The following is a 24,863-nucleotide window of genomic DNA, read 5'->3' on the forward strand; positions in this document are numbered from 1 at the left end:
CAGGTCGCTGGCGGTGGGTAAAGTAGTTACATCTTTGAGAAGGACAGAGACTGGAGGTTTGAACTCACTTCTCCAAGTAAGTTAGAAAGCCTGGGTCACTGGGGGAAAAATGAGGGACTGGAGGTCCTTTTGTTTTTCAAGGAGGCAAAGGGGCTGGACCTGAGTCCTGGGAGGATTCTGGGAACCAGGGGCTATAGAGATGGAATCTGAGAAGGGGAGGTGGAGAACAGGAAGCTAGAACTCTGAATCAAACTCCCAGAGTGGAGTTAGCGCCAGGTTGGAGTACCCTGGAGATGTTCGGGGCAGGGGGTCCCCCATGCTAGGGCCCTACAGAAGGGGGGTAGTTAGGGTACCCGAGGGCGGTGGTGGAATCTTCCCCACCTGGGCCTCCAAAGCCACGAGCTGAGCGCCCGCGGGCTGCTTCCTCCCACAGGAAACCGCAGGCGTTGGGCACACCCAGCTTGCAAGGAGCGGCGCCCACAGAGAGCAGGCTCTGTGAAGGCCCACGTGGGCAGCAGGCGGCAGTCAAAGGGGGGGCGTGCCCTGCGGAGCTCAGGGGCGTGCCCGGGAGGGCGTGACCGGAAAGCAGGGGCGGCACGGAGCGCCATAGGCCCCGCCCACTTCCGCCTCTCAGAGCGCGGACAGCGCTGGCAGCTGAGGATTTTGGCAATCTCGCCAGAGGCCGTTGGCCGCGCATGCGTAGTGAGCAGCTTTGAGGACCTGAGGCGGTGGTAAGCGCTCCTCTCCCTCACAACTCCCGGTATCGGCACCACCTGCCTGCTAATGAAGCCTCAGAATAACGCGGTCTTAATGAGCTTAATACACGCATCTCTCGCGCCCCATCCCGACGGACTTCGGCCCAGTTCCAAAGCCTTCCAGACGTTCCCCTCCCAGCCCTGCCTCCACAGGCTCTTTCAGCTACTGCTTCTCCCTCCTGGAAGCACACAGCCTACCCCTCACAACCCCGTGCTCCCCACACAGATCATCTCGACGGTTAGCCTCAGCGCCCCCTACAAGTCTTGGGAACCTGCGTCCTGCCTGCGCCCTCCCGCCAGGTCTCTCACGTGTTCTTCCAGCCACGCTCCTCGCCCCCCGAAGCCCCACCCCTCACAGGACCTTTCAGCCCCGCCCATCCTAGTCCTCCGCAGCCACGCCCCTCGCCCGGCCTACAGTCCCGCCCTTCACAAGGCTTACGGTTCAGCCCTCCCAGCGCCGCCCCTCGCAGTGCTCCCCTAACTCGTCTGTTCTTAGCACCTGACCTCCCTGAAGGCCTCGTCGTGGCCTCCTCGGCCCCTCCTCCCCAGCCTCCCCTCCCACGGCTTTCCTCGGTGACCTTGGTCCCTCCCCGGCTGCTGTCCTCAGACCTTCATTGGCCCCTTATCTCCCCAGTAACCAGACCACAACAGTGAGCTTGGAGAACCCAGGACAGGTCAGGCACTCCAGCAGGTAGGGACGGGGCCTTGCTCTCCTTAGCCGACAAGGGCGGGGGTTTCCCCTGCCTCTGTGATGCTTCCTCCCCAAACAGCCCCACCTCAGAGACACCGAGAGTCTAGAGGACCCCGTGCCAGAGTCAGAGCCGCGAAGCAAGACAGAATATGAGAGGGGGGAGGTTGGGAGGGGCGTGGGAAGAGATCTGACAGGTGCCCCACTCTGACTCACTGGAGGAATTGAGACTCAAAGAGAGGCCAGTTCTGGGGTCACCCTCTTCCAGTGCATAGTCCCTCGCTATTCATCGACCACCCTCCTAGCCCTCTCCTCGCCGTCTGAAGGGGTCCTGTGTTGCCCCTACAGGAGCCTCACCCTCTTTGGCCAAGATGCCTTTTGGACTCTCAGCTGGGAGCACTCGCTCCGAGGATGGAAGTGAGGCCTTCCTGGAGGGAATGGGTAATTCCTACATTCTTTATTTCATTCATTCTTTTCCTCGGTTTTCCCATGTTTCAGGTCCTGTGCAGCGGAGCCCTGGGGACCGGGAGGGTTTTCAGGAGCATCCTCTAGTGGCTAAACACATTTGCTCCAGAATGGAGGTGGAGCCAGCGGTGGGGTGTCAGGGGAGTGGGATGGCCAGGAAGACTTCCTGCAGAAGTTTGAGTGAGGCCCAGAACTTCTCCCAGGAATTACCAACAGGAGAAGGAAGGGAAGAGTGTTTCCGCAGAGAGAACAGGATGTGACTATAGCAAGGTTTCTTTACCTCCACATCGTTGACCCTTGGGGTCAGATGTCATATTATTCTTGGATATTAGGGGGAGGGTTCTATGTGCTGGAGGATGCTCAGTGCTCCCCTGGCTTTTACCCACTGCTTGCCAGTAGTACCCTCCCGACCCTCCCCTACACTGTGGCAATCAAACATGTCTCCAGACATGGCCAAATGTCCTTAAGGGGGCAGAATTGATCCTGGTTGAGAACCAGTGGGCCGTGGGGGATGGGGAGCTAGTGGATGGGACCAGAGAGGTGGGTAGGGTCGGGTTTGTGGGGCCTGGAACCCCAGGATTCCAGCTGGATCTGCAGCTTTGGAGGTGCTGGAGCATAGGGAGGTCTGTGACCACTCTAGGCATGGAAAGACCCTCTGGAGCTGTGAAGGGAGGCCAGGAGGTTGGGGAGGAGGCTGGGTTGATGGTCCAGGCAGCGGGAGGATGAGGCCTGAGCCAAGGGGATGGGCTGAGAGTGAGAAGGCGGGAGGGTGGGGTTGAGGAATGTGGTGGTGGGGTTGAACAGGAGGGATGTAACAAGAAAAGTGTTCCCCCCACCCCTGGGGACTTGGCACATGTCCTCAGCTTTCCCAAGTTCTAGGTCCTGTGCTTCTGGTCCGATGAGGACTGTGAAGCTTCCCTGGGGTGCCCTCTAGTGGGGAAACAGAGGAGTGCCCAAACCCTGGATAGAAGTGGGTTTGGGGGTGGAGGGGTGGGGAATGCGGAGGTCAGCTTAGGGTACAGGTACCATGCAGGGATGAGGAAGCTTGAGAGATGCAGGAACTGAGACGCAGCCCTAGAGTGGTGCGGGGGTCTGGGTCTGCAGTTCAGCTGCAGTTGGTGAGCCCCTAAGGGAGCCAGAATTCTTAGGGTTTGGAGAGGGAGGGGCTGGATTCCTATGAATCCCTTGCCTGGTCCCGCGCCTCAGTGGACTGGGAACTGAGCCGATTGCAGCGACAATGCAAAGTGATGGAAGAGGAAAGGCGAGCCTACAGCAAAGAAGTCCATCAGCGCATCAACAAGCAGCTGTGAGCCTGGGTCCCTGGAGCCGCGGAGGGGGCTGTTAAGGAGGTGGGGGGTTGCATTCCTGGGTCTGACAGGGGAGGGTAGGCTCGGTGTGCCTGGATTTTAGTGATGCTGAACTCTGCCCCTTTCTGGCTTCCCCTCCCCCTCCCTGCCTGGGCAGTGAGGAGATCCAGCGCCTGGAGCGGGTACGACATAAACTGCGGGTGCAGATCGGCATTGCCCAGAGCCAGGTCAGGCGGTTGCGCGACAGCGAGAGGCTAGAGAACATGGGTCACCTGCTCAAGTGCCAGGTCCGGGTGCAGGCCGAGGTCAAGGAGCTGCAGGAGCAGAACCAAGCCCTAGACAAGCAGGTGGGTCCTGGGACCAGACTCGGTGGATCCTACTCAGGGGCAAGTGTCATAACCTCTTTGAGCCTCACCTTCCTCATCTAAAAAGTGGGGTTATTGAAAGCATCCTCTCAAGGGAGTTTGTGTTCAGGCTCCCATAGGAATTATGAGTCTTTACTGCTTAGCACAGCCCCATGCCTTCAAAAAGGCGGTTAAGAGGGAAAGAGTCACCTTCTGGAGTCAGTGCACCCTGCATTATAATAGAATTCTGGTCCAGGCGCATCAGAGCTGTGTGACGGTGGGCGAGTCTACTTCTTTCCGGGCCCTAGTTTCTTCATCTGCAAAAGGAAAATGTGGGTAATACAGCAGAGTCTAGACCGATTTTTCATCCTGTTGCCTTCAAGATCCTGTTATTTGACCCCGGAAACAATGTGACTTTTCTAGGCTAGTGTTCTTTTTCCGTTTTTAGGACCACGACTCACTGTGATACAGTTCATTTACAAAGAGATGCATATGGATGTAAACACACACACACAAATATATCAAAAACAAAAGTTTCCCCAAATAATACTCTTCTCCACATTCCTTGCACACTGCTGGATCACAAATGGGAGACTGAAAGTTAGTTATCTTGGTGGGCTGTATTAGTTTGCTATTGCTGCTGTAACAAATTACCGCACACTTGACTTAAAGTAATACCAATGAATTATCCTGCAGTGCTGGAGGACAGAAATCCAAAATGAGTTTCACTGCGCTAAAATCAAGGTGTTAACAGTCTGTGTTCCTTTAAGAGCCTTCAGGGGAGACTCCATTTCCTGCTTTTTTCCTGCTTCTAGAAGCTGCCTGCATTCCTTGATTTATGGCTCCTTTCTTTTAAAAAATTTTTATTCTTAAAATTATTTATTTTATTTTGATAGCGCCAGGTCTTCATGTCGAACCTGTGTTTCCCTGCACTGGCAGGGAGATTCCTAACCCCTGGACCGCCAGGGACGTCCCTATGACTCCTTTCTTTATCTTCTTAACCAGCAATGACCGGTCCATCTTTCTCAAGCTGCATCACTCTGATGCCTGTGTCATCTCTTCTTCTCTGATTCTGACTCTCCTGCTTCCCTCTTTCACTTGTAAGGACCTTTGTTACGATATTGAGCTCATCCAGACAATTCAGAAGATTATCCTTGAGTCATCTCAACGTCCTTGACGTTATCACATCTGTAAAGTCCTTTTTGCCTCTTCAAGTGACATAGTCACAAGTTCTAGGAATTTGGATGGGGACATCTGGGCAGGAGAGTGGGAGTGGCTCGCATGAACCCAAGAACAACTTCTAAATGCTTACTCCCATTTTCTGAACCTATCACATCAGAAACCGATGACAGACAATCCTTGGATTGTACCAGTTCATAGCAACAATCTATGTAGATATATATGTATGATAAAATTCAGCATCCATTCATGTTAAACTATTAGCAATCCAGGAATAAAAGGGGATTCCCCAAATTTGATGAAGGGCAACTATAAAACATCTACAGCAAACATATTTGATAGCAAAACATGTAAAAAAAATTCTCCTTGAGATCAGTAACAATATAAGGGTGTTAGCTAGCACCATTTCTGTTTGACATTGTACTGGAATTCCTATCCAGCCCAGTATGGGAAGGAAAAGAAAAATAAAACAATTTAAAAATTGGAAAAATGAAATTATCAGTATTTGTTAATGATCTATTTGTGTACATTGAAGGTCCAAAAGAATCTAAAACTAACATATTTAACAAGGTATTTTAACATTGTGGCTGGAAACAAAGGTTAATGATATTTCCCTGTATTAGCAGTAACTATTAGAAAATTAAAGAAAAAAAAGACATTTATAATAGCCAAAAGAAGTACCTGGGAAGAAATCTAACAAAAGTTTGCAAGTCCCCTATAGAATAAATTGTAAAAGTGTATTGAGGAATATTAAAGAATGCTGGGGAAGATTTCCCTGATGCTGGGAAAGATTGAAGGCAAAAGGAGAAGGGGGCAGCAGAGGATGAGATGGTTAGATGGCATCACCAACTCAATGGACACGAATTTAAGCAAACTGCGAGAGATAGTGAAGGACAGGGGAGCCTGGTGCAGTCTATGGGGCCACAGTGAGTTGGACACAACTTAGTGACTGAACAACAACAAAAGAAGAATTTAATATTTGAAACATCTTTTTTTTTTGGCCACTCTACCTGACATGCAGGATCCTCAACCAGGGAGCGAGCCTACACCCCCTGCAGTAGGAAACCAGTCTTAACCACTGGACCGCCAGGGAAGTCCCAAAGAAGAATTTAATAAATGTAGAAGTATACCGCAAGGAGATCCAACTGGTCCATTCTGAGGGAGATCGGTCCTGGGTGTTCACTGGAAGGACTGATGCTAAAGCTGAAACTACAATACTTTGGCCACCTCATGCGACGAGTTGACTCACTGGAAAAGACTCTGATGCTGGCAAAGGTTGGGGGCGGGAGGAGAAGGGGACGACCGAGAATGAGATGGCTGGATGGCATCACCGACTCTGTGGACATGAGTTTGAGTGAACTCCGGGAGTTGGTGATGGACAGGGAGGCCTGGCGTGCTGTGATTCATGGGGTTGCGGAGAGTCGGACACGACTGAGCGACTGAACTGAACTGAACTGATACCATGTTCATGGATTGGAAGAGTTAGTGTTGTAAAATGTCAGATCTCCAAACTGATTTATAAAATCAGTGTAATTCCAATCAAAACACTAAAAGTTTTCTATTTTTAATGGATGAAATTGACAAACAGATTCTAAGATTTATGGAGAAGTGAAGTGAACAAGATGACTTAAGATTTACTTAAAAGAACAGTGTGGGATTCCCTGGCAATCCAGTGGCTAGGACTCCATGCTTCCACTGCAGGGGACACAGGTTCAATGCCTGTTCAGGGAACTAAGATCCTGCATGTCATGCAGAGAGGCCAAAAAGGAAAAAATTTAAAAAGAAAAAGCCGTAGGGCTTTCCAGGTGGCTCAGTGGTAAAGAATCCACCTGCCAATGCGGAGACATGGGTTCGATTCCTGGTCCAGGAAGATCCCACATGCCCTGTGGCAACTAAGCCTTTTTGCCACAGCTACTGAAGCCCACTGCCCTAAAGCCTGTGCTCTGCAACAAGCGAAGCCACTCCATGAGAAGCCCTCACACCGCAAGTAGAGTAGCCCCAATTCTCTGCAACTTGAGAAAACCCACAGGCAGGAACAAAGACTGAGCACAGCCCCAAAAAAGAGATAAAAGTCATAAGGAGATTTCATTACACACTCACCAGATCTTCAAAAGTGAGAGTCCAAGTACATCTAGTGCTGGGGAGAGAAGGAACAGTGGGCACTCTTAAAGAACTGCTGGTTCGTAAGACCCCACCAACTGGAGGGAGTCTAAATTGTCGTGTGTATTCTGAAAAGTTTTTTCCCTCATTATCTATTAAATTTGAAGAGAGACATACCCTGTGATCTGGGGTTGCATCCACTCCACACGGATGGTCACCGGAAACAGACTTGGGCTCCACCTGACCATGATACTCATAGGATCTGATAGGCTGTCACCTGGCAGCAGGTTCACTTAACTCTGCAGAAGGACAGAGGGCAGGAAAAGCAGCATCTTTGCACGACAGCATCCAGTGCATCTTCCTTGCACATTCAGGGGCTACTTCTCAGCATCTTCAGTTGGACAATACCATATGGGTGGGTGTTGCCCACCCTGGCATGGGGATGTATTTTTATATTCAACATGAGCCACCACTTGTAACCGATTATCAGAGCAGCTTGTAAGACCCCACCAGGAATATATGATAAGAAACACCCCACAAGGAAACTAGTTTTCTGTTCATTCATGATCACATAAGTCTCCAGGGTCTACAAGTCCACTCACAGTCCTTCCAGTCCGATATAGTTCACAATCAGGGGCCACCTTTATAATAAACATTGTTGCCTGGGAACCACAGCTGGCATTCTGTATTTACCTTAAACCCAGTAGGTTTCCACGGAAATGGTGTTAGAAGGAAGTAAACCAAAGTCATCCCCCAGTAGAAACTGGTTTAGAAACTGGTTTAGATTTGTCAGTAACCCATCCTCCCACCCAACAATGCCACTTCTGAGTATATACCCTGGAACCAGGATTCATGAAAAAGTGTTGATAGATGCATTTTTCATATCATCTAGCTCCAGATTAACCCAAATGTCCATTAATATTTGAATGAGTAAATAAACTGGTATATGTTTATAATGACATAATATATGTGTGTGCTCAGTCACTCAGTCGTTTCTCTTTGCAACCATATGGACTGTGGCTCACCTCGCTCCTTTGTCCATGGGATTTCCCAGGCAAGAATACTGGAGTGGGTTGCCATTTCCTTCTTTTCCAGGGGATCTTCCCCACCTAGGGAGCAAACTCTGGACCTCTACATTGGAAGTGCAGAGTTGTAACCACTGGACCACCAGGAAGGGCCCTACTTCCTGGTGGAAGTCTCCTGGAAGGAGACTTGAGCATCCTTGGATTTTGGTATCTGAGGGGAGTCCTGGAACTAATCTGTGAATACTGAAGAAGACTGTAATTTTTCTGCAGAACTGAGAAACTAGTATAATAGTCAATTTCAAGCTACCAGCGATTGAACTCATGTACTTCCTGAAAATGTACCCTTGAGCTTTCAAGCACTGTCTGAGGAGCCCCAGTACCGCACTGCTAACAACTCTATTATAGCAGCTTGGCTGAACAACCCAGTAAGGGTTTGCATCCTAACAACCTAGAAACCACTTGGAAAAAAAAAAAAAAATATATATATATATATAAGTTGAAGAAAATCGTGTTTAGTTCTTAAAAACCACAATTACCTGTGGGATGTTTGTGCCTTTGGGGCGCTGTGCAACTTTTCAGATCTTGGTTAGATTGGACTCACCACTCATACCATACTGATTTCTGTGCAACACTTGCTTTCTTTTTTTAAATTGAAATTTTACTGAGAGAATGATAGATTCACAAGCAGAGAAGTCCTTGTATGCTTTGCCCAATTTCTCAATGGCACCACTTTGGAGTTTTGATTATTATTATTTTTTTAATTGCAGCTGCTGCTAAAAACTGTTTCAGAAAGATGTGTCATCCAAAAGAGTGTAGCGCCACATCCTGTTGAACCTGGGAATGACCTTGAGCCCCAAGTTCATGTGTCTGACCAATGTCCATGTGTCTCCCTCAAATTTTAAACTATCCCTATGGTTGCCCCTTTGAGTTTGCTGCAACGCTCTGTGGGTGCCTTGGCGCATGTATTCATTTCCTAGGGTGGCTTACACGACAGAAATTCATTGTCACACAGTTCTGGAGGCCAGGAGTCCATAATCAGGATGTGAGCAGGACTGGTTCCTTTGGAAGCCTTGAGAATCTGTTGTGTGTCTCTTGCCTATGTTCTGCTGGTCTCCTGGAAATCTTTGGCATTCCTTTGTGTGTAGAAGCATCACTCTGATCTTTGCCTTCATCTGTTTTTTTCTTCTCTTTAAAAAAAAGATTTTATAGAATTTTAAAGGTTACACTCGAGGAGATGTTTGTCCAGGGGCAAGCATTTGCAGCAAAGGGTGCCAGGTCCCAGTCTATCTCACTCTCAGACTCTCGTCTCCACTTTGTTCACTGTGAGTGGTGTCTCATCCACCCAGATCACTCACATGTTTCTCCCAAAAGACCAGAAAGGATTCAGGCTGGCTCAGCTTGGGGCACACATCCATCTCTAAATGGATTATCTTGGGGCTTCCCTGGTGGCTCGGTGGTAAAGAATCTGCCTACCAAAGCAGGAGACACGGGTTCGATCCCTGATCTGGGAAGATCCCACATGCTGCAGAGCAACTAAACCTGTGTGCCACAACTGCCAAGCCTAGCCGCAGCTACTGAAGTCTGCGAACCCTAGAGCCTGTGCTCTGCAACCAGAGGGGCCACCGCAAGGAGAAGCCTGCCCCCCGAAACGAGACAAAAGACTCAGCACAGCCAAAAATAAATAAAAATTTTAAATTATTAAAAAAAAAAGAAAATTGTCTAGACCTGGGTCATGTGGCCAGCAGGGCGGCTCCTTATGGTTGGAAGCCAGCCCCGCGTGGAAGGCTGGGTGCTGGTCTCAGAAGCGGGTCCAGCTGATGACTCCCGTCAGCCGCCCTCGGTCACGCACCTTCCCGCTCACCTCCTCCCTCCCTCCCTCAGTCTCTCCCCACGTTTCCTCAATCAAGAGGTGCCACCCTCTTTCCCCAGATCCAGGAATGGGAGAGCCGGAACTCTGCCCACGGCAAGAATGCCAGGTCTCCAGGCTGCATCCAGGATCACAAGGTCAAGAGCCAGCGAAGGATCAAGAGTCTCGAGAACCAGTTGGACAAGGTGAGGGGCCGCCTCTCGGCTGTTCCCAGGACCGAGCTCTGGGGTTTACAGGAAAACCTGAGCATGGGAGTCAAGTTTTGGAAATGGTGGACCAGGTCAGGAGACACGATCCCGGGGGGATGGAGAGTCCCCCCGGGAAGGAGGCTGATGCTTGGGTCCTTGGCGACGCTCTCGGTCCCCAGTTGGGAACGGGCCCCCAGTCTGGCAAGTGCCTTCTGCTCTGCTGAAAGTGGAAAATGGAGGCAGGCTGGGTGTCAGACAGGCTCTCAGCACCCTCTCCCACCCCAGGTCATCTGTCGCTTTGACATCCAGTTGGCTCAGAACGCGACCTTGAGGGAGGAGCTAGATCTCCTGCGGATCGAGAGGAACCGCTATCTGAATGTGGACCGAAAGCTCCAGAAGGTCAGTGGCCCTGAAGCCCAGGAGCCCTTGGCCCAGCTCATGAGGAGAGGAGGGTGCAAGAGTCACCCTGCCTTCTCCAACCCTCCCGCCTCAAGTGCAGAACCGCCCAGAACCACGGATTTACTTGAGTCTGGAGGGAATGGAGACCTGAAAATGTTCCAACAGAGACAACTGCCTCAGATGGAAGCAGAGATGTCACTTTGAGTGTCATCACCGGGGGCACAGAGGCTCCGGCCAGACCATTTACGTTCCACACGTTTCTCAATAAGCTCTGAAGAACCCTCCCTGCCTCCTTCCACCTCCCTCCCTTCCTTTTTTTCTTTTCTCCTCTCTCTAAATTTTACTTTGAAATAATTGCAAATCTTCAGAAAAAATGTGCAGAAATAGCACAAAGAACTATCAGTCCTTCACCAAGATTGGTAATTTGCTATTTTACTCTCTCTCTGTCTGTCTGTCTCTCTCTGGGTAATTGTGTTTTACTGAAAATAACATTGTCACGATTTGAGAGCTTGATGTAGACATTACAGAACGTCATTAGGAATGTCAGTGCTTATTTCCTAAGCACGAGACCATTTTCTTACATAAACAAAGTGCCCTTGCCCAAGTCAGGAGCTTGAACATTGTTACAGCTCTAAATAGTCCATATTTAAAGTTCACAATTATTCCAACGGTATCCCGTGATAGTCAATTTAATTATCCTGCTGCAGGCTCTTGGCCAAGATCCCACAGTGAGTTTGGTTGTCCTGGCTCCCTTCATCTAGAACAGTCTCTTGGCACTTCTTTGTCTCCATGACTTTGACATTTTGGAAGTCCCCAGCCCAGCTGTGCTTTGGGACATCCCTCAATGTGGGCTTATCTGATCTTTCTCCATGATTAGATTCAAGTTGTGCATTTTAGGTGAAATATCACTGAGGTGGTATTGTGTCATTTGTGGGCATTACACCAGGAGCACGTAACGTCAGTTTGTCCTGTAACTAGTGATGTTGGCCTTGATTGCTTGGTCAGCCAGGTTTCTCTAATAGAGTTTCCCTCTTTATAATTAATAGGTGCAGGGAGATTCTTTGAACCCGTAAATATCCTGTTTCCCAACACATTTCCACTCTGGCCTCTCATGATGATTTTTGCCTGAATAATTATTACTGTGCATACATGCATTGTGTCCAGCTCTTTGCGATCACGTGGACTACAGCCCGCCAGGCTCGTCAGTCCATAGGATTTCCCAGGCAAGAATACTGGAGTGGGTGGCCATTTCCTTCTCCAGGGGTCTTCCTGACCCAGGGATCAAACCAGAGTCTCCTGCATTGGCAGGTGAAATCTTTACCACTGAGCCATCTGAGAAGTCCAATTATTACTGTAATGGCTGCCAAAGAGTGATTTTTCTAACTCTCTATCATTTCTTCTTCATTTAGAAAATGGCATGTTACTTAAGGAAGAACTTCTTAAGTATATTTGTGGGTTGTCAGTAAGCATTCATGTATTCTTACTTTATTCTATGAGTTATAATCTATAGTGCTCATTACTTATTATGATGCTCAAATTGTCCCAGACTTCTCTGGTGGGAGTGCCCTCAAGCTACCTTTTTTGACAAGCCCATCGTCCCCCTGCCCGCCCCCCCAGGACTTCTTTATTTTCTGGCACAAGAAGATAGTCCAGACTTTCTTGTACTTGTTCTGCCTTAAGTCTCGAGTTAGCGTTTCTTCAAAGAGTCCTGGTTCTTCCCAGTGGGAAGGAGGTGCTGAGAAGCCAAAATATAGGCTCTAGGAGTCCTCACTGCTACTGGGATGTCACTGATTTGAGGCCCTTTCTCTGAAGAGAGCTAGAAAACACACACGCTTTAAAATCATGAGTTTGCATTGGTGTCTCTCATTCTGACCCCAGCACCACTGCCTTAGTCCTGAACACTCCCCATTTGATCTTTGTTTTCCCCCACAGTGGGGACTCTAGCTGCCAATAGCATTGATATACGTACTCATGTTCAACCCTACAAAATACCCAAGAGACGTTTGGAATTATTACAACTGTACTAACAACCCTTGAGCCTGAGAGTTCACAATTCATTTGCTGATTGTTTGAGGGCTTTGCGGGCATGGGTATCTACCTATCCATCCATCCATCCATCTACACCTTATTCAGAAGTTACTAGGATAGTTCCTATTTCTTATTGGTCTTCTTTGTGGTTCTGTTCTTTGAAATACAGTTAGGTTCATTTGCTTCTCTTTGTATTTGGTTTTAGTTCTCCTATTCTTGTTGATTGAATTTTCTTTGTGAACACGTAAACCATTGACGGGTTCCCAAATCAAAACTATTCCAGGGACTTCCCTGGTCCAGTGGCTAAGACTCTGCATTCCCAACGCGGGTGCCGGTGTTCCATCCCCGGTCAGGGAACTAGATCCCACATGCCGCAACAAAGATTGAAGATCCCAAGATCCACAGCTGAGACTTGGCACAGACAAATGAGTAAATAAATTTCAAAAACTATTCCAAAGGTTTCCCACGGAAACGTCATTTCCTCATCATTTCTTCTACTCCATTCCCACTCAGCCCCTATGGTTTCTGGTTCTCTAGCCTGGGTTTCTTGTTGCAAAAGGGTGTGTGTGTGTGTGTGTGTGCATTTACATATATAGGGGCTTTCCAGGTGGCGCTAGTGGTAATCTGCCCACCAATGCAGGGGGTGCAAGAGACGTGGGTTCAATCCCTGCTTCAGGAAGATCCCCTGGAAGAGAAAATGGCAACCCATTCCAGGATTCTTGCCTGGGAAATCCCATGGACAGAGGAACCTAGTGGGCTACAGTCCATGGGGTTGCAAAGAGTCGCACACAACTGAGGATGCACACAACATAGATGCATATGTGTTTATGCACATTAGTACACACATATACACTACATATGTAAAAATATATACATGCAATTTCCTCCCTTCTTTCTCCTGAAAGAACCCTTTTTACCCATAACTCTGCACAGACACTTCCACAGAACTAGGGAAGAGATTAGTGTGGTCACAATTTTGAAATTCACACAATATTTTGACCCTACCACAAAGTTAGGTCAGCACTCTTAAGAATATCCTGAGTTGGGTGTTTCACTGCATTCCTGGTCATCAGTCTGGCTTTCCTCTCCCTTGGTACCTCCTTGAAGACCCTTTCATGGGTTGCCGCTAACTAGGAAGGGCCACATTTCTAAGGCACAGGAAACCCATTTGTTACTGGGGAGATACAGGCTCAAAGGAAAGCCCTCCTGTGGTGAGGGCATCAGAAGTGGCCTCGGTCTTGTTCTCTTGGCAGGAGATCCAGCTCCTGAAGGACTCGGTCAGGAACCTCATGGTCTCCTCCACTTCCGCCTACACTGTCAGGTAGGGCCCTGGGAGGTGTCCTAGATGACTCAGTCTAAGCATTTTCTTAAGAAAGTAGTGGGAAGATTCCCACCTCATGAAACAGATTGTCAGAAGCCCGCCCCCAACTGTTTCGTAAGATGCGCTTTCTCGCCCCTCCTCCACCAATCTTCCAGCTCCTCGGGGCAAGGTCCTTCTTCTTGGGTGGATGAATTGCCCTTCTGGCCCCTGTCTCCATGGCACGTAGCACACAGGGATACAGAGAAACTTCAGCAGAGTTTTCAGTGGCCCACTGGTTAGGATTCCAGGCTTTCATTGCCAAGGCCTCGGGTTCAGTTCCTGGTTGGGGAACTGAGATCCCACAAGCCCCGTGGTGCTCCCAATAAACAAACAGATAAATAATTAATAAACAGATTTAAGTAAGCTCAGGACGCAGGGGGCCAGGAATGTAGGAAGCGTTGGTTCACTTCAATTCAGTCGCTCAGTCGTGTCCGACTCTCTGCAACACCATGAACTGCAGCACAACAGGCCTCCCTGTCCATCACCAGCTCCTGGAGTTTACCCAAACTCATGTCCATTGAGTCAGTGATGCCATCCAACCATCTCATCCTCTGTTGTCCCCTTCTCCTCCTGCCCTCAATCTTTCCCAGCATCAGGGTCTTTTCAGATGAGTCAACTCTTCGCATCAGGTGGCCAAATTACTGGAATTTCAGCTTCAACATCAGTCCTTCCGATGAACACCCAGGACTGATTTCCTTTAGGATGGACTGGTTGGATCTCCTTGCAGTCCAAGGGACACTGAAGAGTCTTCTCCAACACTACAGTTCAAAAGCATCAATTCTTCGGCACTCAGCTTTCTTCACAGTCCAACTCTCACATCCATACATGACCACTGGAAAAACCGTAGCCTTGACTAGATGGACCTTTGTTGGCAAAGTAATGTCTCTGCAATCACCATCTGCAGTGATTTTGGAGCCCAGAAAAATAAAGTCTGACACTGTTTCCCCATCTATTTCCCATGAAGTGATGGGACCGGATGCCATGATCTTAGTTTTCTGAATGTTGAGCTTTATGCCAACTTTTTCATTCTCCTCTTTTGCTTTCATCAGGAGGCTCTTTAGTTCTTCTTCACTTTCTGCCATAACGGTGGTGTCATCTGGATATCTGAGGTTATTGATATTTATCCTGGCAATCTTGATTCCAGCTTGTGCTTCTTCCGACCCAGCGTTTCTCACGATGTACTCTGCATATAAGTTAAATAAGCAGGGTGACAATATATAGCCTTGACATACTCCTTTTCCTATTTGGAACCAGTCTGTTGTTCCATGTCCAGTTCTAACTGTTGCTTCCTGATCTGCATACAGGTTTCTCAAGAGGCAGGTCAGGTGGTCTGGTATTCCCATCTCTTTCAGAATTTGCCACAGTTTATTCCCTGGTGGCTTAGAGGTTAAAGCATCTGCCTCCAATGTGGGAGACCTGGGTTTGATCCCTGGGTCAGGAAGATCCCCTGGAGAAGGAAGCGGTAACCCACTCCAGTATTCTTGCCTGGAAATCCCATGGACGGAGAAGCCTGGTAGGCTACAGTCCACAGGGTTGCAAAGAGTCGGACACGACTGAGCGATGGAACGGAACAGATTGTGATCCACACAGTCAAAGGCTTTGGCATAGTCAATGAAGCAGAAATAGATGTTTTTCTGGAACTCTCTTGCTTTTTCGATGATCCAGCGGATGTTGGAAATTTGATCTCTGGTTTGTCTGCCTTTTCTAAAACCAGCTTGAACATCTGGAAGTTCACAGTTCACATATTGCTGAAGCCTGGCTTGGAGAATTTTGAGCATGACTTTACTAGCGTGTGAGATGAGTGCAATTGTGCGGTCGTTTGAGCATTCTTTGGCATTGCCTTTCTTTGGGATTGGAATGAAAACTGACCTTTTCCAGTCCTGTGGCCACTGCTGAGTTTTCCAAATTTGCTGGCATATTGAGTGCAGCACTTTCACAGCATCATCTTTCAGGATTTGAAATAGCTCAACTGGAATTCCATCACCTCCACTAGCTTTGTTCGTAGTGATGCTTCCTCAGGCCCACTTGACTTCACATTCCAGGATGTCTGGCTCTAGGTGAGTGATCACACCATCGTGATTATCTGGGTTGTGAAGATCTTTTTTGTACAGTTATTCTGTGTATTCTTGCCACCTCTTCTTAATATCTTCTGCTTCTGTTAGGTCCATACCATTTCTGTCCTTTATCGAGCTCATCTTTGCATGAAATGTTCCCTTGGCATCTCTGATTTTCTTGACGAGATCTCTAGTCTTTCCCATTCTATTGTTTTCCTCTATTTCTTTGCACTGATCGCTGAGGAAGGCTTTCTTATCTCTCCTTGCTATTCTTTGGAACTCTGCATTCAAATGGGTATATCTTTCCTTTTCTCCTTTGCTTTTCGCTTCTCTTCTTTTCACAGCTATTTGTAAGGCCTCCTCAGACAGCCATTTTGCTTTTCTGCATTTCTTTTTCTTGGGGATGGTCTTGATTCCTGTCTCCTGTACAATGTCATGAACCTCTGTCCATAGTTCATCAGGCACTCTATCAGATCTAGTCCCTTAAATCTATTTCTCACTTCCACTGTATATTCATAAGGGATTTGATTTAGGTCATACCTGAATGGTCTAGTGGTTTTCCCCACTTTCTTCAATTTCAGTCTGAATTTGGCAATAAGGAATTCATGATCTGAGCCATAGTCAGCTCCCAGTCTTGTTTTTGCTGACTGTATAGAGCTTCTTATCTTTGGCTGCAAAGAATATAATCAATCTGATTTCGGTGTTGACCATCTAGTGATGTCCATGTGTAGAGTCTTCTCTTGTGTTGTTGGAAGAGGGTGTTTGCTATGATATTTATCAATATTGGTTGAAAGAGACAGAGATTCTCTCAAGACACCTTCAGGTAAAGGGCCATGTTGTGTGGAACCCTGAAAACCCAGCTGCTCAACTGATGGGCATCTCTCTCTGCCTCTGGGCTCTCTCTCTCCTTTCTAAGCTTCAGTGCTGTTCTCTTACTCCAAGCGGTTTCTTAGCTTCTATTCAGTATCTTGTTTCTACCTTACGACTTCTGCTTATCATGGTTCGTGATTTCATGAGACATTGGCTCTAGCCCAAATCTACCTTAAGGTTTCTATAATCTTTCTTTGTTCCTTCTCTCTCTCTCTGCTTTCTTTCTTTCCTTCTTCCTTCCTTGCTTTGAGTTAAGATGCACATACAATTCACCATTTTAAAGTGCACCTTTCAGAGGCATTTAGTACATTCACAACGCTGTGCACCATCATTTCTGTTTCCAACACCCCAAAAGGAGATCTGTGCCCAGTAGGCAGTCATTCTCTAGTCCCCTCTTCTCCAAGCCCCCGGCAACCAGTCTCCTTGTCATCTGGATGAGTGACCTGTACATCTACCTTTCCCTAAATGTATCTTTACGTTTCATGTAAATGAAATGATATGACTGTCCTTCTGTGTCTGGCTCCTTTCACTTGGAGTAACGCTTTCAAAAGTTCACCCACGTCGTAGCATCTCTCAGGACTTCCTGCATTTTTATGGCTGATTCTTTTTGTTTGTTGTTTAAATTATACTTCTTTAAAAAACTCATTTATTTTTACTTTTTGGCCCCATTGCATGGCCTGTGGGATCTCAATTCACTGACCATGGATCAAACTTGTGTCCTCTGCAGTGGACACATGGAATCTTGACCAGTGAACCGCCAGGGGAGTCCTGTTTTGGCTGATGCTGTCATTTGTTACCTGTGGTCTGCCATGACCTCTTCAGAGCCTCAACTCATGGCTTCTGTTCATGCAGAGCTCTGGCTTCTTCCTAACTTGGCCTTCGTAACATGACTTCTTGTGGCTTCTCTCTATGCATCCTTTTAGCTTTGGCTTCCTGCTGTCCCCTTCTTAGCGCCTCCCAGTGTAAATTCCCAGGAGAGAATCTGACTGACCCGCCTCGTCTTTTCTGCTAAGGCCCACCGGTGACAGTCTGTTGGCCTGTCTGCATCAGAAGCATCTGGCCCCTGCCAACACTTGTCCAGTTGACTGCAGTGGGCAGCCCAGCTGGGTGCAAGGACAGGGTGGTTTCAGCTGGAAGGCAAGGGACAGGTGTCAGGACCAACACTTCTTGTCAGACCAGTGCTTCCTGGCTAGGTGGCCTGGGCAGGCTGCTTCCCCTCTCTGCACCTCTGTTTCCTCTATTGTGACGTGGCAGTAATAATGAGATCTACCTCACGGACCCCTGTGGGCTGCTCTAGGACATCTCCTGCAGGGCCTGGCTCTTGGGAAGTTGGGTTCCCTCTTCCCGGCCCTTCAGTGGGCCTGGGGCCCAAGACACAGAAAGAACTGTGAGTCCAGATCCCTAAGGGGCTCCTAGAGGGGTCTCTGCAGGCTGGTGCCAGGAGAGGGCTCCCACCAGGGAGGACTCAGCAGAATTTGAGTAGAGCCAGAAGCTTGTGCCCTGAGTCGAGGCAACCGAGGTTGGCAAAGGCGTGGAAAGGGGAACTAGACTGGTCCATGGGACCTGAGAAGACTGAGCTGCTGGTCTCCCCACCTAATGACCCTCTGACCTTTGATCCTGTGACCTGTGACGCAGGCTTGGGGCACTCTGAGTTCATGGTTGGCTGCACTACTGTTAAAAGCTTCACCTTCAGCTGAGCATGTCAGGGGAGTTTCAGTCAGCAGGTGTCCCAGCATCCTAACAGGGTGAGCACTCAAGTGCTGATGATGGCTCCTGCCTGTCCCACGTGAGGTCCTGCAGGCTCCAAGCTTATCTTTCCAACCACACTAGCCACCCCCTCCCCAAACTCCAGCACAGTCACCTGATCACCTGGGTCCACCTTTGGGAGTCTGAGTATCATCTCTAACTGTGCCATCATCGCCTCTTGCCTCCTCTTCCATAGCCACATAATAACGGCCAGGCTTCCCCGATGCCCCAGGCAGGAACTGCAGCGGTGCCCCCTCAGTGGGCAAGACCATCAGTCACTTACATGGCCCACCCACCTTCTCCTCCTCCACCCTCTACTGCCCCGTAACCCCATCCTAATCCACCACTAGGAACCTAGACAGTTCTCTGCCTTTTGTGACAACCTGATTCTGCCCCATCCCTGGGACCCCAGGCTGACCCCACGCATCCTGTGACCCCAGGATGGCTCTGTCCATCTCTGTGACTCAAGGCTGACCTCCCCCATCCCTGAGACCCCAGGCTGACAGCTAACCCTGCCCCATTCACTCTCCAAACCCAGGCTGACCCCGCCCCTCCCTGGGCCCCAGACTAACCCCAAATCTAACCTCCTGTCTCCCTGAGCCCGGTCTAACTATCCCCCATCCCTCCCAGGGAAGAGGCGAAGACCAAGTTAGGCATGCTGCGGGAGAGAGCTGAGAAGGAGGTGGCCCAGAACGAAACGGAGGTGCAGATCTTGCAGCGGCAGATCGCGCACTTGGAGCAGCTGCACCACTTCCTCCAGCTCAAGAACGGCGACCGGCAGCCGGATTCCGCCGTCCTGGAGAAGCGCGAGCAGCGGGGTGAGGCTGGGAGTTGTTAGCTCCGCCGCCGGCAGGCGGGGCAGCGGGAGGGGCGGGGCTGCCGGCCTCCAGGGGCGGGGCGGGGCCTCCAGGGGCGGGGTGGGGCGGGGTCTGCGCGACTGCGGGGCCGCCCCCTCCCCACCGGCCTCCGGGCCCAGGCCATACCAGGCGCTGGTGACCGCCCCGACGGCGACCTCACTGTCCCATCGCCCTCCAGCCCGGGAGGTGGCCGAAGGCCTTCGGAAGACCTCCCAGGAGAAGCTGGTGCTGCGCTACGAGGACGCCCTGAATAAACTGTCCCAGCTGACCGGGGAGAGCGACCCGGACTTGCTGGTGGAAAAGTATCTGGAGTGTGAGTGCCTGGGGGTGGAGAGGGGCAGGCTCGCGGCCCCAGGCCCCCGGAATCCAGTGCAGACTGTGCTCTGTCTCGGTCACTGCGGGCCACCGCTTCGGGCCTGGGGTGTCTCCTACCCGCGCTGGAGGGCCCAGTGATCAGGCTCCGCTCTACTGGACTCTTACTGTCCGCCCTGCGTCCGCACCCTCCTCCTCCCCGTCTTCCCCAATCTCCCTCCTTCTCCCACCTCGGGCCCTCTGACCCCTTCCTCCTGTGTTTGTCTCTGCCTGCGCGTCTCTTGTCTCTCCGGACCCTGCCTTTCCCCACTGGCCCCCAGTGGAGGAGCGGAACTTCGCGGAGTTCACCTTCATCAATGAGCAGAACTCGGAGCTGGAGCACTTGCAGGAGGAGATCAAGGAGGTGGGTGAGACCCGCCCCCTTCCCATGCCCGACTCCTCTGGCCTCCTTGTGTCCCCTCCGGAGCTGGGCCCAGCATCGCGCCCCTACCCCCGCAGATGCAGGAGGCCTTGGTGAGCGGGCGCCGCAGCGAGGCGGACCGGCGAGCGCAGCAGGAGCAGCAGCGGGCCGACTTGCAGCAGCGCGTGGACGATGTGCACTCGGAGGCTGACAACCTGGAGGCCCGCTACCAGAATTTTCGCGGGCAGCTGGAGAAGCTCAAGACCAGTGAGCCCGCGCCCCGGCTTCTCCTTCTGGGAGGCTGTGATAAGCAGGCGGGGAGCCCTGCCAGAGTTGGTCACGGACAGACATTCCGATGGCCACTTTGTGCATTCCCTTGTCCCTTGTCTGTCCCATATCCATCCATCCATTCTGCATCCATCCATCAGTCCATCCTGCAGCAGCATCCATTCCTCCTTCCAATTGCAGAGGGACAAGAGTCAGGCTGCCCTGGCTCTGAATCCCAGCTTCCCCATCTGTGAACTTTGGTGTGTGGTATCCTCTGTCGGAGCCCCCCTGTAAGTGCCTACTTCGTGGGGTTGGCATGAGATTGGTGGGATGACAGAGAGAGACAGGGAGAGGTAGCAGTGGTGACGGGAGCAAGCAGGAAGTCCGCCTCTTGCTGCACAGTAGGACCTCAAGTCTTGGTAGACCCTGTTTGCCACAGCACCAAGCCCTGTGCTAGGTGATGAGGACTGGGCGGGTTGGGGAGATGGATAAGAGACTGGCTTTGGATACTCGGATACTCGTAACCCAGGGGCTGGGATAGAGGATACCCTGGGGACTGCAGGAATGAGAGGATGCCTTTAAGTCAGCATGGAGTGCAGAATTTGGGGGAGCCCAGTGCTCAGTGAAAAGTGGGGCCCCTCCTTGAAAAACCAGCAAGAATGTCAAGTGCCAGCAGCAGAGCCCGTGACACTAGCTCTGTCGGATCACAGGGGAGGTCTCCTGGGAGCAATGATGCTTGAGGCTGATTTCAAAGGATGAGTAAGCAAAAACCTGGCAAGGGGTGGGGGGGATGCTCCCAGCAGGAGGGGTCCAGGCTTGGAGATGCGTTTCAAGGAAGGTAGGTTCTTTGCGCAGAGAGGGGAATGGAAGGGGGCGTGGTGGGATCTGAAGAGCCTCAAATCCTAAATGCATGCCAGGCTGAGGTTTTTCTCCTGGGAAGGAAATGGTAACCCACTCCAGTATTCTTGCCTGGAGAATCCCATGGATGGAAAAGCCTGGTAGGCTACAGTCCATGGGGTCGCAAAGAGTCGGACACGACTGAGCGACTGAACAGGATTGAACAGAACTGAGGGGCCTCGGCGGGTTGTGAGAAGGGGGTGGGTAGGAGGGGAGGGGATGAGGATGGAGAGGAAAAGGACAGAGTACAGGGGTGTCAGGCTGATAAAACTCTGGGGGTAAGGGTGAGGCGCACAGAGGTCCAGCTTGGTGAGGATGAGATGGGAACGTTGGAGAAGGAGCTGCTTTGCAGGGGGTGGGGGTGGATTGTGAGCCTGATCTTAGTGTGAGTGGTTTTGCTAGTTGTTCAGGAGGGACCCCAGGAGGAAACCATGTCTGTTAGCCTGGAGCTCAGGTGGTGGAGGCAGGGTGGGCAGTGGGGCTGTCCTGTGGTTGGGTGCAGATTTCTGTCAAGGTCTTGAGTGCCTTTCATTTCATTCGCAAAACTAGTTAACTAAATACAATCAGGGACAATCGTGAGAGCGGGTCATGCCCACAGCCTCGAGGCTACAGTGAGTTTCCTCTGACTTCTGTGGAGCACAAGTCTGAGTTTCTGTGGGAGAAATACAGCCTGAGCCTGGACTTGCTGGGTTGGGTGGAAGCTGGGTGACTCGGAGTGGTGTGAAGCAGGCTGGCAACGTGGAGGTGTCCTGGTCACGTTTCCCTTTGACTTCCCTTGCTTTAAAAAACATTTATTTTTTTATGGCTGTGCTGGGTCTTCGTTCCTGTCCGGGCTTTTTCGCGAGCTGTGGTGCTCAGGCGTCTCATTGCGGTGGCTTCTCTTGTTGCGGAGCACAGCGTCGGGCACGTGGCCTCAGTAGTTGCAGCTCCCTGGCTGTAGAGCACGGGCTCAATAGTTGTGGCCCTGGGTCTTTGTTGTTCCTTGGCATGTGGGATCTTGCTGGATCATGGATTGAACCCCTGTCCCCTGCATTGGCAGGCAGATTCTTTACCACTGCACCACCAGGGAACCCCTCCCTCACTTTTTATCCTCTGTCATCTGGAACCTGGGGGCCAGGCACCCCGAGATGCCCGCCAACCCTCATCCCCTGGCAGTCTGAACTTGGACAAGTCCCTTTCCATCTTTAAGCCTTGTTTGGCGTCTCCCCAGCCAGGGCAGCAGGGCCATGAGGAGGAGGAGAGGGCTGGCACCCACTGGGCACTGGGTCCATGACCACCTGTCCCCTCTGACCCCAGACATCCAGCACCTCTTCACCAGGGCCCAGTGTGACAGCACCCTCATCAATGACCTCCTCGGGGTCAAGACCCACATGAGAGACCGGGACATCAGCCTTTTCCTGAGCCTCATCGAGAAGCGACTGGTGCAGCTCCTGACGGTGCAGGCCTTTCTGGAAACGCAGGTCATGGTGCAGAGGGCATGGCGGGGGGTGGGGGGTGGGGGTGGGTGCCGGGGCCTTGAAGACAGACCTGACCAGACAGCCGGCTTCTCCACCCTCCAGAACTATACCTCCACCAACATGTTCAACGCTGCCCTCATGGTGCTGGGCCAGAGCTCTGAGGATTTTCCTAAGAAGGTGGCCCCGCCTCAGCCGCCAGACAACCTGTGAGCCAGAGGGTCAGAGGGAGCGGCTGGGGAGGACATGCCCTGGGGATGGAGGCGAGATGTGGGAAGGGACCGTTTTTGAGGGGATCCCCTGGACTAGGGGGGGTTTCCCTGGTGGCTCAGATAGTAAAGAATCTGCCTGCAATGCAGGAGACTCAGGTTTGATCCTTGGGTTGGGAAGATCCCCTGGAGAAGGGAGTGACAACCCACTCCAGTATTCTTGCCTGGAAAATCCCATGGAGAGAGGAGCCTGGCAGGCGACAGTCCAGGGGGTCGCAAAGAGTCCATGGCGACTGAGCGGCTGACATTATCACTTCCTTGGACTAAAGGATGGGTGTGGCTCTTGGGGCGTGGGTAGAAGATGAAGCGGGTGCTTTGGGGGAGCCAGGAGGAGTAGGGTCTCCGGGTTCAATATGGGCGATGGGACCCTGGGTGGACCCGACAGGGAAAAGACGCTCTGACCCCGGCGCGTGGCTGAGGGCCTCGGGACCTTGCAATGAGGAGCCATCGAACTTTCGAGGGTAGGGACGAGAGTCCCTTCCTGTCTTTTCCCCCACTTCAGGGAGGACCCCCCAGGTTTTGAGGCCAAAGACGACTATCCTCTGAGCAAGGAGGAGCTTCTGAGCTCTGTGGTGAAGGCGGTGAGGGTGGGCGCCGGCAGGGGGCGTGGCGTGGCGTGGCGTGGCAGGGCGTGACTGGGCGGGGCAGAACGTGACGGGGCGGGGCAGAACGTGGCGGGGCGGAGCAGAACGTGGCGGGGCGGGGGCGGGGATGCCTGGGGTCTGGGGCGCCGGCGGGGCCTCCCGCGGGGGCCCTAACTCACTTCCCCCGCAGCTGGAGGCCCGGGAGCAGCCGAAGGAGCAGCACCTGAAGGAGCTGGTCGAGGGCATCAAGGTGGAGAGCACCCCGAGCGTGACCTCCAACGCCCAGAAGGTCAGCTCCAGCTTGCGCCTGGTGACCCAGCGGCCCAGTCAAGTCCCCGGGTCCATCCTGAGCCACAAGTCCAGCGGCATCCTGGTGTCCAGCGGAGGCCGCGCCACCAGCTCCAGCGTGGGCCACGTGACCTTCGGGGACTCGAGGGCAGGCCACATGACCTTCGGCTCCACCAGCGCCACTACAGGGGGACTGATGTCCAGTCGAGGCTCCATCCCGGGCCGGGTGACCTTCCGATCCCCCAACTCTAGCAGCTACCTGGGGTCCACTGGATACGCGGGGTCCAGCAGAGACCACGAGAGCTTTGAGGCGAGCAAAGGCCCTGGGTCAGAATCGAGTGGAGGCCTTGGGTCCAGCCCTGGCCCTGCCTCCAGCACTGGCCAGGCCTCCAGCACCGGCAAGGACTCCCAGAGCAACTACTAGGGCACCCAGCCCCTACCCCGCCCCTGGCTCCTTGCAGGACCTTCTCTGGGTCTCTGCCTCTCGACTTCTCTTAGGACTCTCCACCTTCCTCACCGAGCTCTGGGACAGCGGCCTGCACGCCTGTCTGCATCAACCCTTCCCTGTGTTTCTGCATCTCTTCCTACCAGCTCCTCCCTCATCAGCCTCCTGGTCTCACGCTCCGTTTCTGACCCACTCTTCCCTTTCAGGTGCTGGGTTTCCTGTTCTCTGGTTTCCCAATCAGGGTGTCCCAGGCTCGTCCCATGTCTGTCTTCTCATCTCTGCTCTGACCTCTCTGATGATCCCTTCCCCTCCTGTTTCACCTTCTGCATTTCTAACTCCCTCTCCTCACCTCCATCTCCCAGGCCCTCCTTGCATCTCATGTCCCTGCCTCTGTAGTTCCTTGTTCCCCTCAAGAGTCCTCAGCACTGACTAGTGGGGGAAGAATGGGGACAAAGATGTCAGGGTTGGCATGAGCTGTGACCATAGGAAATAAAGGCCGGAGTCTGACTTTTACCCCAGCCTCGTTATGAGTGTATTTGTGTGTGTGTGAGAGAGAGAAAGCTTGAGACATGGCTGTTTCCTCTACCTCCGGCCCAGGGCGAAGTGTTTGAGCCTGTTCCTATTCCCTGCCATTCATTCATCCCCCCCCTTTTTTTTGAGACTTCCACATTTCAGGCTGTACTGAGAACTGGGAATTGTATCAGTCTGTCAGGAT

The 24,863-nt window shown here is 51.5% G+C and overlaps 1 protein-coding gene across 4 annotated transcripts; it reads left to right on the plus strand.

The window, feature by feature from the left end:
• The first annotated feature begins 1,195 nt into the window (after positions 1-1,195).
• On the plus strand, positions 1,196-24,660 carry ODAD1 (outer dynein arm docking complex subunit 1). Of its 4 annotated transcripts, XM_055411710.2 has the most exons (15): positions 1,196-1,446; positions 1,792-1,884; positions 3,115-3,214; positions 3,373-3,562; positions 9,793-9,915; positions 10,204-10,317; positions 13,599-13,666; positions 19,006-19,193; positions 19,411-19,545; positions 19,865-19,947; positions 20,043-20,211; positions 22,405-22,568; positions 22,668-22,771; positions 23,334-23,412; positions 23,606-24,660. In XM_055411710.2, the coding sequence occupies exons 2-15, from the start codon at positions 1,815-1,817 to the stop codon at positions 24,125-24,127; spliced, it is 2,109 nt and encodes a 702-aa protein (XP_055267685.1). In that variant the 5' UTR covers positions 1,196-1,446; positions 1,792-1,814; the 3' UTR covers positions 24,128-24,660. The 4 variants fall into 4 exon arrangements, with proteins under 4 accessions (XP_055267685.1, XP_088686943.1, XP_088686941.1 ...); XM_088830817.1 differs by lacking the exon at positions 1,792-1,884 and having other exon boundaries at positions 1,942-3,257; XM_088830815.1 differs by lacking the exon at positions 1,792-1,884 and having other exon boundaries at positions 1,942-3,214.
• Positions 24,661-24,863: the final 203 nt, after the last annotated feature.

This window comes from Moschus berezovskii, chromosome 22, assembly GCF_049115385.1.
Source record: "Moschus berezovskii isolate FMDL1 chromosome 22, NW_MosBer_1.0, whole genome shotgun sequence".
Classification (NCBI taxonomy): domain Eukaryota; kingdom Metazoa; phylum Chordata; class Mammalia; order Artiodactyla; family Moschidae; genus Moschus; species Moschus berezovskii.

What these genes read in the sequence shown, in the direction of transcription:
- ODAD1 (XM_055411710.2), top strand. Translation starts at nt 1,815, where the DNA reads ATGCCTTTTGGACTCTCAGCTGGGAGCACTCGCTCCGAGGATGGAAGT. An exon ending in TGGACCGAAAGCTCCAGAAG is followed by an intron (nt 10,318 to 13,598) that starts GTCAGTGGCCCT and finishes TTCTCTTGGCAG; the next exon opens with GAGATCCAGCTCCTGAAGGA. An exon ending in GGAGAAGCGCGAGCAGCGGG is followed by an intron (nt 19,194 to 19,410) that starts GTGAGGCTGGGA and finishes ATCGCCCTCCAG; the next exon opens with CCCGGGAGGTGGCCGAAGGC.